Here is a 16489-nt window from a genome sequence, read left to right as displayed (position 1 = left end):
CAAAGCATCTATTTGAGTAAATATGGTACATTTATGTTCAATTTACCATAATAGCGACTTCGGATACTCATTAAATAGTATTCATAAGTTTATTTTAACAGTACGAATAAGCCAAAACACGTTTTGCAGCAAAATTAATCAGCAGAGTAAAAAAAAGAAAAGAAAAAGCATAACTATTTACCTCAGCATAGTTACTAATAAATATAAAATTGGTTAGGAATTGCTATAAAATATTGCTTCTAGGGTCTACAGTTCCTCTCCAAGTTTGAAAGTCAGGGCCATCCATGAGAGACGTGGTTACAAGTGTACACATCGTCACACATTGGACGCCTGACAAATGTTTAGCGAGTCCCTTAGCATCAGGTCACGCAGGCGCCACAGCGCGTCCGCCATCGTGGAGTGGGCTCCTTTGCTCTTCAGCCAGTGCGCCGGCAGCCGACTCTCTTGCTCTTTGGTCATGTGAGCGTCTCGCCTTTGAGCTGTTGTGGAGACAAGTTTTGGATTCAAGTTATTAAAAGGCAGGGTTTCCGTTGCATGATTCAAGACGCACAATTGGGATGTGGATCAAAATCAGATGCGTATCAGATATCTGCAATTGCAGCGTAAACGCACAGATTTGATCTACCACATCAATGCGAGATTTTATAGAGAACACTTTAAGCTTGTTAAAATATTTAAATGTATCAAAACAGCCAGTAAATGTGACAAATTGAAAAGGACATAGAAATTAATAGACAGTCAAAATAATTGAAAGCAAGCCGTCATAGGGGTAAAAGCAGCCTACTTTCGAACCTTTCAGCGTCTGGTCCCACTTGCTGACTGTGCTGGAGTCTGAATTCAAGCCCTCGATATACTTCAGGTAGGCCTCCGAGTGCAGCACCCTCTGAGTCTTCGGCGGTGGAGCTACAAACATGGGCGGGGTCTGGCCCTGTCCTGGGTAGGGCGGGGGTGCATGCTGTCCTGGGCTGAACTGGAAAGATTAGTTATTTTCTATTAACAATTCAATCAAAATACAATTGAAACAAAGTTGTTTCTACATTATTAACTCATTCACTCCCAGCCATTTTCACTGAAGCAACCCCCTTCACTCCCGGCTGTTTTACTGGATTTTGACTGATTTTGCAAGGCCCACAGAATATTGTGTTCTATTGCTCTATAATGACATGATGGAACCTACCAAAAGAAAGATTGAAGTCTCTTCTTTCATCAGGAAAAGGAAGTATATTTCTATTTGTTTCTGTTTTGCAGCAATTAGCATGAGAATAAAAATAAGTTTCATCATTCACAAATCTACTTAGAATTGTGCGTAATTGAGGTTTTTTTTCAACATGGCCCTGGTTGATATCTTTTTGGCTGCATCAAAGCCTTCCGTATGCTCTAGCATTTAAAAAAAAAATCATTACGTTTTTGGGACACTTAAAACATTTAAAATAGAACATATTTATACGTTTTTGGGAGCAAATTAGTTGGTACAAGTCTGTGAGTGTGGATATTGTAATGATAGACCGATATGTTTTATTTCAAGGCCAATACAGATTATTAGTAGTCAAGGAGGCCGATAACCGATATTAATTTGCAGTAAGAGAGAAAATATTAACATAAAAACAAACAAAAAAACACGCATTCTTTTAAACTATATTGACAAATATGTTAAAAAAAAATTATAACAAAAATTGCAGGGAGTTTCCAGGCTCATTAGCATGTATTAAGCTAAATTAAAAACTAAGCAAGTGAATAGGTCTCTTAAGTTTTCTACTGTAAATAAAGTTTTCTAAAATTTTAACATATATATTTTTTTCAATAAAAAGTGTAGGGAGTTCCTATTTTTATAAAGTGGAAATGTAACTTGATCCATAAACGAAAAGCTCCCTGCATCGCAACAAATGTATGCGAATGTAGCTAATTTGGGGTTTTCGTTAGGGTTCGTAAAATCTTTCAAAAGATATTCGCAGTGAAGAGTTGTCTGAATATGTTCCAAATGTGTTTACGACAGGTAAAAACTGTCTGTGAACATCTTATAGTTCCTGACGAAACCCCCAAACTCGCTACGTTCTCAAGCATTCACTGCTCAGTGCGATATCAGCTTTATCGGCCGATGCCGATATTTGTCAAAATGCCAAATATCGGCCTATCCCTAGTATATGCAACTGGGACAACTTTATTTCGCTCACGGGATTAAAAAAATTATAATAATCGACCACTAAAGCATCCACAGTTGCATAAATGCAAACATGAGGAAAAGTTAAGACGGGCAATTGTTTGTAGCTCACCTGCTGCATGTAACCTCCTGGAGCAGGACTTCCCGACATGCCGTTCACAGCAGCACCCATATTGCCTATTGAAAAGGAATCATCACTCTTTGTCCAACAACTACAGCGACACCGGCAACTTTTAAGCAACCCCCCCACCCCCCCTAAAAAAAAAGCTTATGTACTGTATAGTGACTTCAGCTGAATGTTAGTAGTTGAGTATCAGTGTTATCGCATGCGTCAGTGGTGTCAATGTCAATCCTGTATGTGACTACTCGAGCGCCACCCCGTCACATGGATCAGACGAAGACCACAGTAAATAAACCCTTACCATGATGAAGCATGCCCGGGTACCCGGGCATACCACCTTGCTGGAGAAGGTGAGGAGGCAGGTGGGGGCTCCCTGCTTGGTAAGGTGACATTGGGGCCACACTCAACAAGCCCTCATGGGGGCCCTGCATGGGCATGAAAGGTGGCCCGTAAGCTCCCATCATGCCTTGGGGGAAGAGGGCGAGGAGAGGATGACAACATATTCATGCATAAGTGACATGCAACTGACTGTGATATGACATGCACTATTGTTGCACACACTTGGCCCCTTTCACACAAAGGCCTCATCGACGCATATCCATTGCTCTAGACTGGAGCATGGCCAGGCAAACTATTGAGATCATTTTTGAAATGTAGTGTTTATAGCTAATATAGCAAAACAAAGCACAACCGCCCTTAGCATTTAATGGAGAGGTAACGGAAAACAGTCTGGTCATTTTCATTTACGTTAGCCTCTGCTTGGCAAAACTAATTTATGTATATGATATTACTAATTCATTGTATTTAGAGGTGTCCCGGTCTAATACCAGCTACATACAAAATCTCAGATATTAGCTACAAAACAACACCAAGCCCAATTACAGCACAAATACTACCATGGCTATTAGAGATAGACAAATGTGTTTTTTTCAGGGCCGATGCCGATTATTAGTAGTCAACGAGGCCGATAACCAATATTTGGAGCCGATATTCATTTTCAGTAAAAAAGGGGGAAAATATATTGGCATCAAAAAAAAATAAAAAATTACAAATGTCAATCTTGATTTGGCTGTATATGTTTTTTTTTTTTTATAAATCTTGGACAATAGACATCCTTTTAAATTTCTAACAAAACATTCAGGGAGCTCCCAAGGTTATTAGTACGTCTTAAAAAGTTAAATGGAAACTTAAACATGTACCGTAAATACTGTAGATCTAGTTTTCTACAGTACTTTTTTTTTTGTTAACTGAACATTTGAATAATTCCCTGAGAGTAAAATGGTTTTAGATTTACCTTTTAATTGGCCATTAGATAAAAAAATTAAAATACAAATGAAGAAGAAGCCGATACCGATATTCGTCAAAATGCCCAATATCGCGCCAATAATCGGCCAGGCCAATTATCCTTGACAAGCTCTTTATCAAATAAGAAATCATCATAACAAGCGATCAGGTGACTAATTGAAGGACTACGGGGTCAAAGTTTGAAAAACTATTCACCGATATATATATATCCGAATATCACGTTTGTGATATTAACTGTAGGGATGAGCGAGTACTGATACCAGGTGTTGGTATAAGCAACACATTTAAATAAATACTTATCATGGGCCTCCTACTGAAAAATACCAGGCTGTGTGTGTGAAAGGGACTGGAGTAATAAATGAGTGTTAGCAGGCAAAACAAGAATGGAAGATTTACAGTTAAAATGGTTATTCATGCAATGTCATGATCATGCAGTTTTAAACAAGAAGCTAGCTCAAGGCAAAAAAAAAAAAAAAGCTTCAACTTGGTTGCACTGGTTTTTAACGGTTAAAAAGTTTGAAATAGTCCTGCTTCATTTCCTTGCTGCCATGTAGTCAAACACCCGTGCTGTGTCTGAGAGGGGTTACCTGACATAGGTGTCATGGTCTGGTTTATCATGCCCATAGTGCTAGGCGAAGGCACGACCCCCATCAGTGACCCTACGGGGGTACCTGATCTCGGGGACGCTTGCTTCAGGGCTGGCCTGTCCCGTTCCTGTTGCTCCACGATTTTGGCTGCCCGTTCTGCAACAAAACGCAAATGGTCACCACAATTCCGGATCGGGATCTTACAGCATTCTTCTGCATCTCCGACCTTCATAGTCTACTTTCTTGACAGCTTCGAGGTTCCTCCACTCGGTGCCCACCAGACGACTCAGTTCACCGAAAGAAAAGTCCGGGTGTCGAGCTTTGATGACTGCCCGCATCTCACTGCTAAACAGGATGTAGCCGCTCATGTTGATCTTCCTCTTGGCGCCTTCCTTCTTTGACAAGCCTTTAATCTTTGGTGTGGACTGGAAAAAAAAAAAAAAAATGGGGTGAAGCAGTTTTAGGTTTACATTAGGGGTGTCATAATTAGTATGTAATAATCATGCATATATTTGTGGAGGCTGAGGTCATGTTGTATTTTACAATTTTTTAAACGTGCAGAATTTCACAAGTTACTTCATGTTAGATGGCTCTTAATAGGAAAAGAAAAATGCAGTCTTACAAATGCAACTATGCCATCTAGTGGCAGAAAAATGACCAACACAAATCAATCACACTAATTTTTTACAATACAGTACATATTTTTAATTTATATGATTTATTTATTTATTTGATGAATTATTATGAAATTACTGTATCAATGACTAAACGATGCGGCCATATTTTCTATTAGTTTAACATTTTTCTACTTTTATGATTACAATATCTTATTGTACATTTAGAACAGGTATCAACTTTGCGATTAATCGTGAGGTAACTATTGAAGTCATGCGACTAATTACGATGAACAATTTTAAATCGCTCGACAACCCTTGTTTATATCTCAATATGAGGAAAAATATTAGTGGTCTGTGAATGTATACCTGAGTAGGTGTGTAAGGCATGCCGTCCGTATCGCTGGTGAGAGAGGTTTGCATCTGAGGCATAGAAGGCGTTTCCATGCCCTCGTCGTCGCCGTCCATGTCGTCCATGTCATCATCTCCATCCTCCACATCTGCTAGTTTCACCTCAAGCTCGTCTATCTTCTTATTCAAAAAGGGAGACGCTTCCTTCTGTGGAACTATTAATTTCCTGCGGATGGCAAAAAATAAAAATAAATTCAGCCTCGTACCGATTGTGCTTTGAATCACAAGTGCTTTGTACAAACGGGCTCACCTAAAATAATAGACCTCATCCTCCACCACTTTAGAAGAGTACGAGAAGCGCTTCATCCCCTTGAACTTTTTCACCTGTTTTTCAGACTCTATGTAGCGGCTCTCGCAAAGAAGATTATCCTCATCGGCAATCTCGGTAGGTCTGCATGACAGGTAGTCTTTGAACGATGACACCATACATTTGCCTGAGAGAGAGAGAGAGAGAAAAAAAACAATGACGGTAACAACTTGTAGGGGTGTTAGAAAAAAATCGATTCAGCAATATATCGCGATATTACAGCGCGCAATTCTCGAATCGATTTTTAAACATCAACTTTTTATGGAAATATTCAACAAAACGTCTTACTTAGGGTTAGGATTCACACATTAAGCATGGAAGAATGTTATGTTAATGGACCATTAAGCCATAATATTTTATTTCAGTGCTATTCAAACATGAAACAGACAGCAACCTGAATTTTCAGATAAATAAATACATTTTCATACAAATCTTACAGTGTACATGTACAAGTTTACAGATTAGTATTTTCTAAATTTGAGTAAAAAAAAATTATTCTCGCAATAATCAATTTGTATCGGGATTAATCGGTATTGAATCGAATCGTGACCTATGAATCGTGCTACAAATCAAATCGCCAGGTACTAGGCAATTCACACCCCTAGTAACAAGAGTGAAAATGGGCACGGGGCTGCTATACTGGCTTTGTAAGGAATAAGCACAGTACCTATGACACACGTGATGGGCAAGGTCTCCTCCAGGTGGCTCAGAAAGACCTCTCTCTTGTAAAACATCTTAGTGGGCTCGTGCGCGGTTTCTTCTGGGTGGATGAAGATGGGTCCAAAGAAGAAAGTGGTTCCATTCTGCACCCAAAGCTTCTCCAGCCTACACCCCAGTCCAAATATGATCAATAATGACACACAAGCAGATGAAAAACAAAAATATTTAAACTGCGTTTACCTGGCAACCCGATGCTTGGAGAGGCCATGCGACTGGATGTAAACGCAGTCCCCAACTTTGAACCACATGTCGTTGTGGTGAAACTGTTCATAGTACTGCCAGCCTGGCTCTGCTCCGCTCACCTCCGTGGGGACATCCTCCCTCTCCTAAAATATTAATCATGCACACTAATGACTAATAGCTGGGCTCTTTCATACCCCAGGTTAAATACCTCACAGCTTGCCAAATACATACAGCCACTTCATTAGTCCAATTAACATTTGTCTTTAAATATTTATGTGGTCCCCACTCTTCCTTTCCACTCAAAATGTCCTTAGATAAATGGGAAGAGATTAGCAAGGTTAAAAAATCAATGTATTCATTAGGGGTGTCGGGCGATTTTTTTTTTAATGGTAAATAATCGCATGACTTCAATAATTAACTGTTCTAAATGTACAATAAAATGTCAATTTTTTCCTCTAAGTTTTTATACATATTGTTAACATAAAAGTGATTTTTTTTAAACTAGTAGAAAAATGGATGCATCTTTTAGTCATTGATACAGACATTTCATAATAATTCATAAAATTAAGTTAAAATCAAAAAGATATACTGTAAAAAAATGAGTGTGATATGGATATGCATTGAGGTCATTTTCTGCCACTAGATGGCATAAATGCATTTGTAAGACATTGGTGACAGCTGGGTAAATTTTTCTTTCATATTAAGAGTTATCTAATCTCATCTAATCTAAGTAATTGAATTTTATCTAATCTAAGTAATTTGTGAAATTCTGCACATTTTTAATTGTAAAATTCAACTTGACCCCAGTCTCTACACATATATGCAATGGATTATTATTAAATTCATTACTGCTAAATTTGGACATGGACGGACGGGTCTGCTGCGTTGCGACTGGAATTCCCCCAGTGCAGGCTTTCCAAGTAAGGGTTGGTCTTTAATCGCGCGTTGAAAGAATTAGTGGCGTTAAAAGAACTTTAAAATTAACACACTCATTTTGACACCCCTACCTATATAAAACAAACAATACAATGTTTTTCAAATCCTTTTCAGCCTATACAGTATACACGTTACAAACACAACACATGTAATGTTCAAACTGATAACCTTATTTTATTTTACATTTTTTGGGTGCAAATATGCTCTCATTTTGAATTTGATGCCTGCAACACATATAAAAGGAACTATAAATGAACTCAAAATGAACACACTCATTTTGACACCCCTAGTATTCATACGATGTCTATCAGGATAGAGGGAATATCAAGATTTACAGTATGCGAAGCAAAAAAGTAATCATGAATTACATTTAGATTTAGTTAAAAGCTTACCTTGTCCACGAAACTGCTGCTGTCTCCAAAGGAGATTTTCTCAAGTTTCTCCAGGTCAGGCTTGGCAAACATGGACGCAAAGCGGACGACGGGCAGGGCAACGTCTCGGGGGACAAATCGGGCGGGGCTGGGAGGCACGGCCCATATTTTGATCTTCTTGAACAGCTTGCACCTGGCAGTGTACCGGGACTCGCAAACATACACGTCCTCGGCTTTGAAGCCCTCCGGTTGGAGTTTGAAATAGTCCTACATTTGTCAGAAACCCATAATGAGCAACTTCAGCAGAAACCAAGCGGCAATTATCTTTCAGGCGTACCTTAACGAACATGACTACACATTTGCCCAAGACTTTACTGAAGGACACTCTGTTGTAGTAGTCACTCTTGAAGGCCTCATTTTCCAGGAACTTGCGAGTGGCCATGTGGAAGGTTTCTCTGGGCCTGTAAAACCAGCAGCCATAGAGCCACTTCTCACCTTTATACACACATACAAAATGAGATCAGCGGATGTATTAAGCCTACATGATTTATCTTGATCACAAACAAACTGGCATATTTTTATTTTCGGTTCATAAAGTAAATGCATTCTCCTGTCACAAGGTTAATTAAGGTCCCAAAGTGGATTGATTGATTAATCTGTGTGTGCTAAATAGTTGAGCAACCTTCGTCATCCTCCCACAGACGCTCAATCAAGACGATGTGAGGCTTCAGGTTGGCCTCAGATGGCTGCACATAGACATACTCCCCCACCTGGTAGGTGGTGTTCTGGAAAGTGCATTGCTGCTGGTACACGAGATCTGTATGCGACTCGGGCCGCCATACTTCACTTGGCAGGTTCTTCTCCTTTGAACCTTTTGGAGAGAGAAAAGAAAGAAAGATTTCACTTTTAAGGATCAAATCAACAAGCCATTGCTGCCGATGTGTTGAATGTCCCCATACTTTTGCTCGGCTCATCCTCATCCTCATCCTCCTTGTCCTTATCCTCCTCGATTTCTTTGGGTATTTTCTCCCTCTTTTCCTGCTCCACATCATTGTGCAAGTGTTTCAGGGTATAGTTGAGCGCGGTGGTTTGCAAAATCTCTCCGTTCTTGCACAGCTCATCCCGGATCTTGATGAAAAATTGCTGCAGCTCCACTGCATCGTCGAATACCTCAGAATCGGTCCTGCAAAGAAAGTAAACAAATCACCCTAGAGTTGACGTGCCATATTAATAGAGTTCATCTTACAGAATACAATTAAGAGTGGGTTTTTTTTTTCACCATCAATTTGGTTTGGTACCTTCATTTGGATATTTTACTAAAAAATAGTACACACTACACAACATTATTAATATTTTTTTAAGCCTCTGGAATTAGAGAAGAGAAATCTGTTTAATAGACAGATAAACTGTATAGGTTGGACTATAAGATGCTAAAATATATAAATCTCAAGATTGTTATTTAAATAAGGAAGTTTCTAACAGAGATGTTTTACATGAGTTTGGCCTCAACAGAAATGAGCAAACATTTTTGTTTTATCCAGTAAATCTTTACTTGGCTAGATGACAGTTAACTCATTCACTCCCAGCCAATTTCCCTGAAGCAATCCCCTTTGCTCCCGGCTGTTTTACTGGATTTTGACAGATTTTGCAAGGCCCACAGAATATTGCTATAAAAACATGGAACCTACCAAAATAAATATTAGTCTCTCCTTTCATCTGGAAATTTCTATCTGTTTCCGTGTTGCAGCTATTAGCATTAGAATATAGATAAGTTCCATCATTATTCACAAATATGCTTAAAACTGTGGTTAAATCAGCTTGTTTTCAACATGGCCCTGGTTGATCTCTTCTACTCTGCTGCCACCTGCTGGCCGTTTTTGTAACAACTACCATTGCTTCAACCGTTTTGTGCAGTTGCATCAAAGCCTTCTTTATGCTCTAGCATAAAGAAGTTAAAAAAAACCCATATAAATACATCTTTACTTACTTAACACATTTAAAATCGACCATATTTATACATTTTGGGGAGCAAATGAGGAAAATTCTGTTAGTACCTGTGCAGCCTCCTGGCCTTCTGCAGCACTTCAAACACGTGCTCCTGGAAGACATCCAGTCTCCTGTAGCGGCCACGCTCCACATTTACTCTGATTATGTCAAAGTTTAGCGGAGGCTTTTCTGGGGTCTCTGGATCCATGGCAGGAATTTCAGCCAGTGAGTCACTGTAGCATCGGCCCTCTTCGTCCTGGTGGCCCAGCACTGATACCAGCAGGTTCCTAATCATCTCACGCACCAAATTTGCCACAGCAGGAGGTCCAGAATCCTCTACTCCCTCCTGCTGCTTGCGCGTCTCCAGGAGGACCCGGTGCAGCACGAGAGCGTCCCGGTAAATTAGAGATTCGGGCTCGTTGTACATGCAAGCATTGTTGAACATGACAGTGAAGTCCTCCGCGAGGGTCTCAACGTCCTGGTAGCGTCCCGTAGCCATGTGGCTGCGCAGGCGCTCCATGTCGATGGGTCGTTTGATGGTGGCGTAGTAGTCAGGCAGCTCGGCGCGAGATGGCAGACGCAGGAAGATGGTGCTCAGTCGGCGGCCGCGGCGGTCCGTGAAGTTCCGCACGGCGTCGTATAGCTCGTTTAACTTCTGTTGCAGTGGAGTGAGGTATTTGGTCTTCTTTGGAGAAACGCCACTCTTTCCTGGAAAAATAAATAAATACACGTACAGTCATTTAAACGAGTCAAGAAGAAGAGCTTTGAGGGAATGAAGACCCTCTGTAATGTGATTTCAAAATGAATCTATCTGCAAATCAAAGTCGGGTTAATTCTGGACTATGTTATTGACATAAGATCCCACAAACACCTGAATTTGAAACTAGATTTGACATGAATTGAAATCTGAACATAGTTAAGGTAAGCCTATACTTCTGCCAATTTCACATTATATTCTAGCTTTGCATTCATACATTAGTGTTTTTTTTTTTTAACCAAATCATAATCAGGGTTTCTGTCAAAACTGAATAGCTACAACCAGAGGAATGCTTCCCCATTATTACGCTAAGAATTAACAGTGCAAATTTAACTGATCTGATTACATAACATTTTACCCTATATTGAAAGTGTGAGAGCAAAATGATTATCTAACCTCATCATCAAGCCTGAGCTGATGAAAAGATAAGATTGTAGTTGTTGGAGGTCATTATGTCGTCCTACTCACAACTATTAAATCATTTAGCATGTTTATGTACGTTTCAGCTTCCTTGACATGTATGAAAGGTGTCCATTGTGACCCCCCCCCTCACCCCAACCAATCCACGGATTGTGAGCAATCCGAACCGTGGGGCTTGATTCGAACCAACCACGGATCAATGATGATTCGTTGCACTACTACTAATGACTAAAACCTACTCAGTTTGAGTTTCGGAGAGCCCACATCCTCTTCTTCAGGTGGCTGTCCCAACTCCTTGCGCTTATCTTTAAGTATTTTCTCCAGGATGTCAGCATCGTTGTATACCTAACATCATCACAATAACAACATTTAGTGATAGCAAAGATGGCATTGACATTTTAGTTCCATATGCTCGACACACCCTACCTGAGATCCTTCCTCGTTATAATGGCGGGCATTACGGAACATCAACTTCATGTCATCCATCAGCGCGTCCTCTGTGGCGTAGCGCTCGATGCGGACGTTGTGCTCAATGGTCTTCAGGTCCATGGGTTCCAGGATAACCTTGTAGTAGTCGGGGTAGTCCTTCTTGGACGGCTTTACCATAAACAGATCGCAAAGGCGGCGATTGGTGCCCACCTCCCTGGCATCCGTCACTGCGGCATACAGTGCTTTCATCCGGTTCTTTTTGATATTTTTCTTGTGGCTTCAAAAACAGAAGGGAATTCAATGACAAAATAGCAACACAAACACCAAAAGGTTCAACGGTAGAGGTGGGGCGATTTGATACCTTTTTCTCTTGGTGCTGCCCGCATCAGATGACAACAGACTATCACCGTCGTCGTCATCTCTTCTCAGAAGTTCCTTCTTTTTTGCCTGAAAAAAAAAAGCAACACCGAATGATTACGGTCATGTGCAAAATGAAAAACAGCACAAGGCAAGGTCAAATAAATGATTACCTGTAAAATCTGCTGAAGCCTGAGGGCTCGTTTATAAATGCTCGAGTTGGGCATGTTGTATCGCTTTGCATTCTCAAACATCAAAGTGAGGTCAGCATCCATTTGTTCCACATTTTCATATTCACCATTCTTCATCTTTGTCCTACAATTGGGGGTAAATGCCTCTAAGGAACTGACAAATTGTTCTGTACAAATATTTGATTTACGACAGGCGTAACCTGAATTTGTCGTTGGGACACAGCATAGTCAATCACTAAACTAACTCAGTAGCAGTAAAGTCACAATTCATTGAATGGCCTTGAAAGCATTTTTCAGTAAATCTTTGTATGAAAAACACTTCACGGTCATAAAATTGAAAACAATCAAATTGAGTGTGCCTTCTTGTGCAATGTGACCACATATCCTTAAGCTGAAGCAAACCGCAATTTACGAGTGCACGGAATTGCTATTCACTAAAAAATTGGTTTAAAATGAATTTTCTGGACAAATACTTCGATCTAAATGACATCCACTAACTTGTGCTTATGCTCACACACTGTAGCCTTCATTTGTGACATGTCACATTAGAGCTGTGCAATTAATCTAAACTCGATTACAAGTTCAATTACTACACTCCACAATTACAAAATCGGCATAATTGTAAACAAAAATAAAAGATTATTAATACTAATTTTGAGGTGTTTACATTTATATATTTGCACCTTTTTTTATTTTAAAATGACCAATTTAATCAATCTTGCTTGGTCTAAAAGGAACTTGCATAATTATAGTGTTTTAAAGAAATGTATTTGTCTTAATATCTTTTACATGTTTAAACATCTTCTTTCTTTTGTACCAAAAAACAAACGATTGTCCCAATCGTGATCGCAATTATTACCAAATGAATTGTGATTAACACGTTCTTCATAATTGAGCAGCCCCTATGTCACATATTTCAGGTATATTGTAGTTTTTGATGAAAAGCGATCATTAGTATGGCACCCATAAAAGTGAAACAAGCAAGTGATTGTGCTTTTAAGAAACCCTGAAAGTGTACATGGCATCTGCTAAGCTCTAGCTAGTTGGGTAAGCCTTCCCCAGTCCCCACTGTGGAGCCTGCTGAGCAGGGGAAGGAAAGAGAGAAAGAGAGACAGAGAGAACTAGAGGAGAGCTACAAGGCACTTTACTTTCTAGGTAAGCCGCGCCATTTAAAGGTACAACACACACATGTACTAGTGTATCTGCGTATGTGCGAGAATGAGTCACGGCACCAATCATCCCACTGAAATGCCACATGAGGGATATGTTGTGACCCAAAGATCCCATGTATGAAATTGTACAATCTCTACCTGATTTGCTGCAGACAAATAGTCTGTTTTATCTGCTGGTAATAGTCGGGATATTCCCTGCGAGAAGGCAGATTCTGGAAGGGTTCGGAAAACAGCTGGCCCTGGCTATTCCTGGCGCCTCGCACGGCTTCATACAGCTGGAAGATGGGGTTGCTCATCTCCATGCTGGAACTCTGACTCTCAGCCTCCGACTCGCCTTCGTCGTAGCACACCGAGCCTGCGGAACATTGACATGGTTGGATGCTTCCGTTGAATGAGTTTCACAGACGGTGCAGCCCAATGATGCTTACCGGAGAGCACGGGGTCATCCTCGCTCTCTGAGCCGTACTGGAGAGCTACGCTGACGCCAGAAAGTCGATCTCCCTGACCAGATCTGCGATTTCTTAAAAATGGAAACGGAGGAGGAAAAACTTGGACCACACAATTACAACTTAACATTGATTAATGAACTTCAAAGTTTAAATCAGACTTAAATTGAGTCAATCGGATTGGACATGAAGAAAATTACCTGATGCGAAGACTCGATTTAGTGGGTTCAGCATGCTCCAGGTCAGTTTTCTTCTGAATAAACACTTTCTTTATGGTATTTGCATCCTATAATATGACACAACAAATGGTTACAACAATGTGGAATTTTACGTTAATTAATTAAAAAAGGACATACCTTAAAAACCTGAGATCCAGGCTCATTGTATGTTTTGGCATTTTTGGCCATGAGGTCAATGTCCTTGCCCATGGCGTTGATGCTTTTGTAGTATCCAATCTGAGCAAAGGGAAAAAAATTATGTAATTTTTCTAAATTTGAACTGCAGAGAATATCCCTTATTAGACTGGTCTACATCCTCTTCTTCTTACAAGCCTAGAGTAACTCAAGCAGAGATCTAATGACTTAACGTGCACACATCACTGACGGTGCACATTGGACATTGGTGAAGCTTTGTCGACTATAAAATTCATTTGAATATATTGTGGAAATTGTATTTTTTATCTTTCAACATGAAGCCCATTATATTCTATTTGTCCGATATATTATTTAAATTCAGCATTTGTCCTCACAAACAACATTATGACAAACTAAAAAAAAGTCACGCCCATTTTTTAGTTCAAGAAAAAACAAACGTAATTATTTGCATGTCAGACAAAAATGTTAAATAGGAGCTTTCAAAGAAAGCAAGTTAGCGCTGTACTTGTTTTTCATTTGTTTTATATTTTTGTGGCAAAACTAATGGACGATAGTTGGGGCCACTCATGAAAAGTGACCATTAGAGCAGAAGCCACCACCTTTGGGGAAATATAGGGTTAATGTACCAACCTGTATTCTTTGAGCGATTGTTCTCAGATCAATGGGTTCCTTTATAACAGCATAGTAGTCTGGGTAATGCTAGCAAAGAAACACAAAACGGCACGAGAGATTGCAGTACATTTAGTGAGTAGCAAAGGCATCATTTATGGAGTCAATCAAAACTTACCAATTTGGAAGGCAATTTCTCGAAGAGTTTACTGACCACGTGACCTGAGGGATCAGTGTACAAAACCACCGCTGCCAGGAGTTGCTCTAACACTTCCTTTAAGCTGCTGGAGGATGTCTGAGGGACCACAATAAAAAAAAAATACATGTCATTGCCAGGTTAGGTTGTCTGATGCTGTTTTATGACAAACCTATTCCAATGAGAAATGAATGTTTGCTTTCAATTTTAATGGTACAACAGTGACAACAATGTCACCAGACTGACCTCATCTTCCGTTGACACCCCTGGGTTATCCATCATGTCGTCGCCATCGTCGTCATCGTCTTCCCCATCTCCGCTCTGCAAAAAGTCATTCCTCGTCTGCAAATATATGACCCATAGCTTGTTGGCAGCTTGATACTCCTCGCTGTCCCTCTGGAGTGATGACAAGAATCACAGAATGATTTTAGGAATCAAAACAACACAAATGACAGTCACTGGAAAATAAAAATTAGGGCTGCCAAGAGAAGAAGAGAGCATTTATACATTTATTACCTTGTAAAAGGATTTGGTATTGTTAAACATGAGCTGGAAGTCTGCAGTGAGCTGCTCCACCTCTTGATAATCTTCCGCCTTCAGTTTATGCTGAATTTTTGTCATGTCTATAGGCTGGGACACCACCTCATAGTAATCAGGTAGATTTCTGTGGAATACAGTGAGCACACCTTTAGCATAATCTCGGTGTGCGGCGGGCCTGACACATTTGCATCTCTGACAGTGTCACTTTAAAACGAGCATTGACATCTTTGCAAAAGCAGAATGTGGATAGATAAACTTGTAATATATCTGCTTTGATCGTGCAGGTGTAAACATAACTATTGATTGGTGGTTTGGCATTTTAAACTGGAATAGTTCAAGGTAGAAAGGTGCAATACAAGTGAAAAATAAAATGTCCAAGAAGTTTTAGTTGAATACCTTCTCTTTGGTACCCTTAGAAAAAGTTCACTGAGGTTTCTCCCTTGATCATCCTTGTAGTCCCTGACGACGTTGAACAGCTCGTGGCATACAGCAATCTACACATGAACAAGCCTTGTTAGCATCGGGGGACCATTCAAATCATCATCACCAAACTCGACTACAACTGACCGTGTCTACAGGTGGAACACTAGAAGCCCATTTTCTTTTACGGCCACTCCCAGGAGTGGAAACGTCGTCGAGGTCCCCTCCTCCGCTCACACTGCTGGAGGGTGAAGTAGCTCTTCTCCTCTTCGCGCTCGACATTGATGCGCTGCTTAGCGACGGGCTAAAAAACAGAGAAAGCATTTCCACTCTCTTAAGTGTATACACCAGTCTGATCATTTAATAAAAATATACAATAAATCGTGTGGTTCGAGTCCAAACTTAGTCGCTAAGCATTAGCATCACTTGGATGTATGAAACAAAGCAAGGAGCTTGTTAGCATGTTTACTCCCGCTGGCCTAACAAGCGATCAAATCGACATACTGTGTACCACTTTTAGATCAAGCACATTGAAAGTAGGTCATAAGTCGGTTATCAAAAAACAAACTTACTGCAAAGACAGAGAAGACAACCGTAATTCCCTGAGCTAAAATAATCGCGGCTAGCTAGCCAGTGTTTGAAAACTCCAGACCGGAAGTTGAGCTCATGTTGCTTGTATGGTGAAAAAAAAGCGCCACAATCGGGAAGTGTCTCCATCTACAGATTTGGAACAGTACTGCAACTGCATTCAAGGCACACCAAAATCGCGTAACAAAAATAGAATACAAATGAGTAGAAAAAAACTTTTTGTAACATAAAATAATAACTTCATTTAATGAATTCGTGATTTTAAAAGATACTTTTATTCCATGAGTTTAT

The 16489-nt window shown here is 40.1% G+C and overlaps 1 protein-coding gene across 1 annotated transcript; it reads right to left on the bottom strand.

Annotated features, from left to right (window-relative positions):
* Positions 1 to 75: 75 nt before the first annotated feature.
* On the bottom strand, positions 76 to 16297 carry pbrm1l (polybromo 1, like). Its single transcript, XM_086087101.1, has 30 exons — positions 16183 to 16297; positions 15758 to 15914; positions 15587 to 15684; positions 15167 to 15314; positions 14897 to 15046; positions 14633 to 14749; positions 14476 to 14544; positions 13828 to 13926; positions 13672 to 13757; positions 13454 to 13545; positions 13164 to 13380; positions 11836 to 11977; positions 11667 to 11752; positions 11303 to 11582; positions 11116 to 11221; positions 9768 to 10407; positions 8673 to 8896; positions 8396 to 8584; positions 8051 to 8208; positions 7735 to 7980; positions 6404 to 6549; positions 6171 to 6328; positions 5447 to 5630; positions 5155 to 5362; positions 4398 to 4596; positions 4172 to 4327; positions 2581 to 2745; positions 2271 to 2335; positions 793 to 970; positions 76 to 479 (listed from the first exon to the last, which is right to left on the bottom strand). The coding sequence occupies exons 2-30, from the start codon at positions 15890 to 15892 to the stop codon at positions 316 to 318; spliced, it is 4905 nt and encodes a 1634-aa protein (XP_085943227.1). The 5' UTR covers positions 15893 to 15914; positions 16183 to 16297; the 3' UTR covers positions 76 to 315.
* Between the last annotated feature and the right edge of the window lie 192 nt (positions 16298 to 16489).

The sequence above is a fragment of the Leptonotus elevatus genome, chromosome 10 (genome assembly GCF_054856555.1).
Source record: "Leptonotus elevatus isolate MCC_2025b chromosome 10, RoL_Lele_1.0, whole genome shotgun sequence".
NCBI lineage: Eukaryota > Metazoa > Chordata > Actinopteri > Syngnathiformes > Syngnathidae > Leptonotus > Leptonotus elevatus.
Note: the sequence above shows the minus strand (reverse complement) of the source record. Positions and strands in the feature narration are given on the sequence as shown.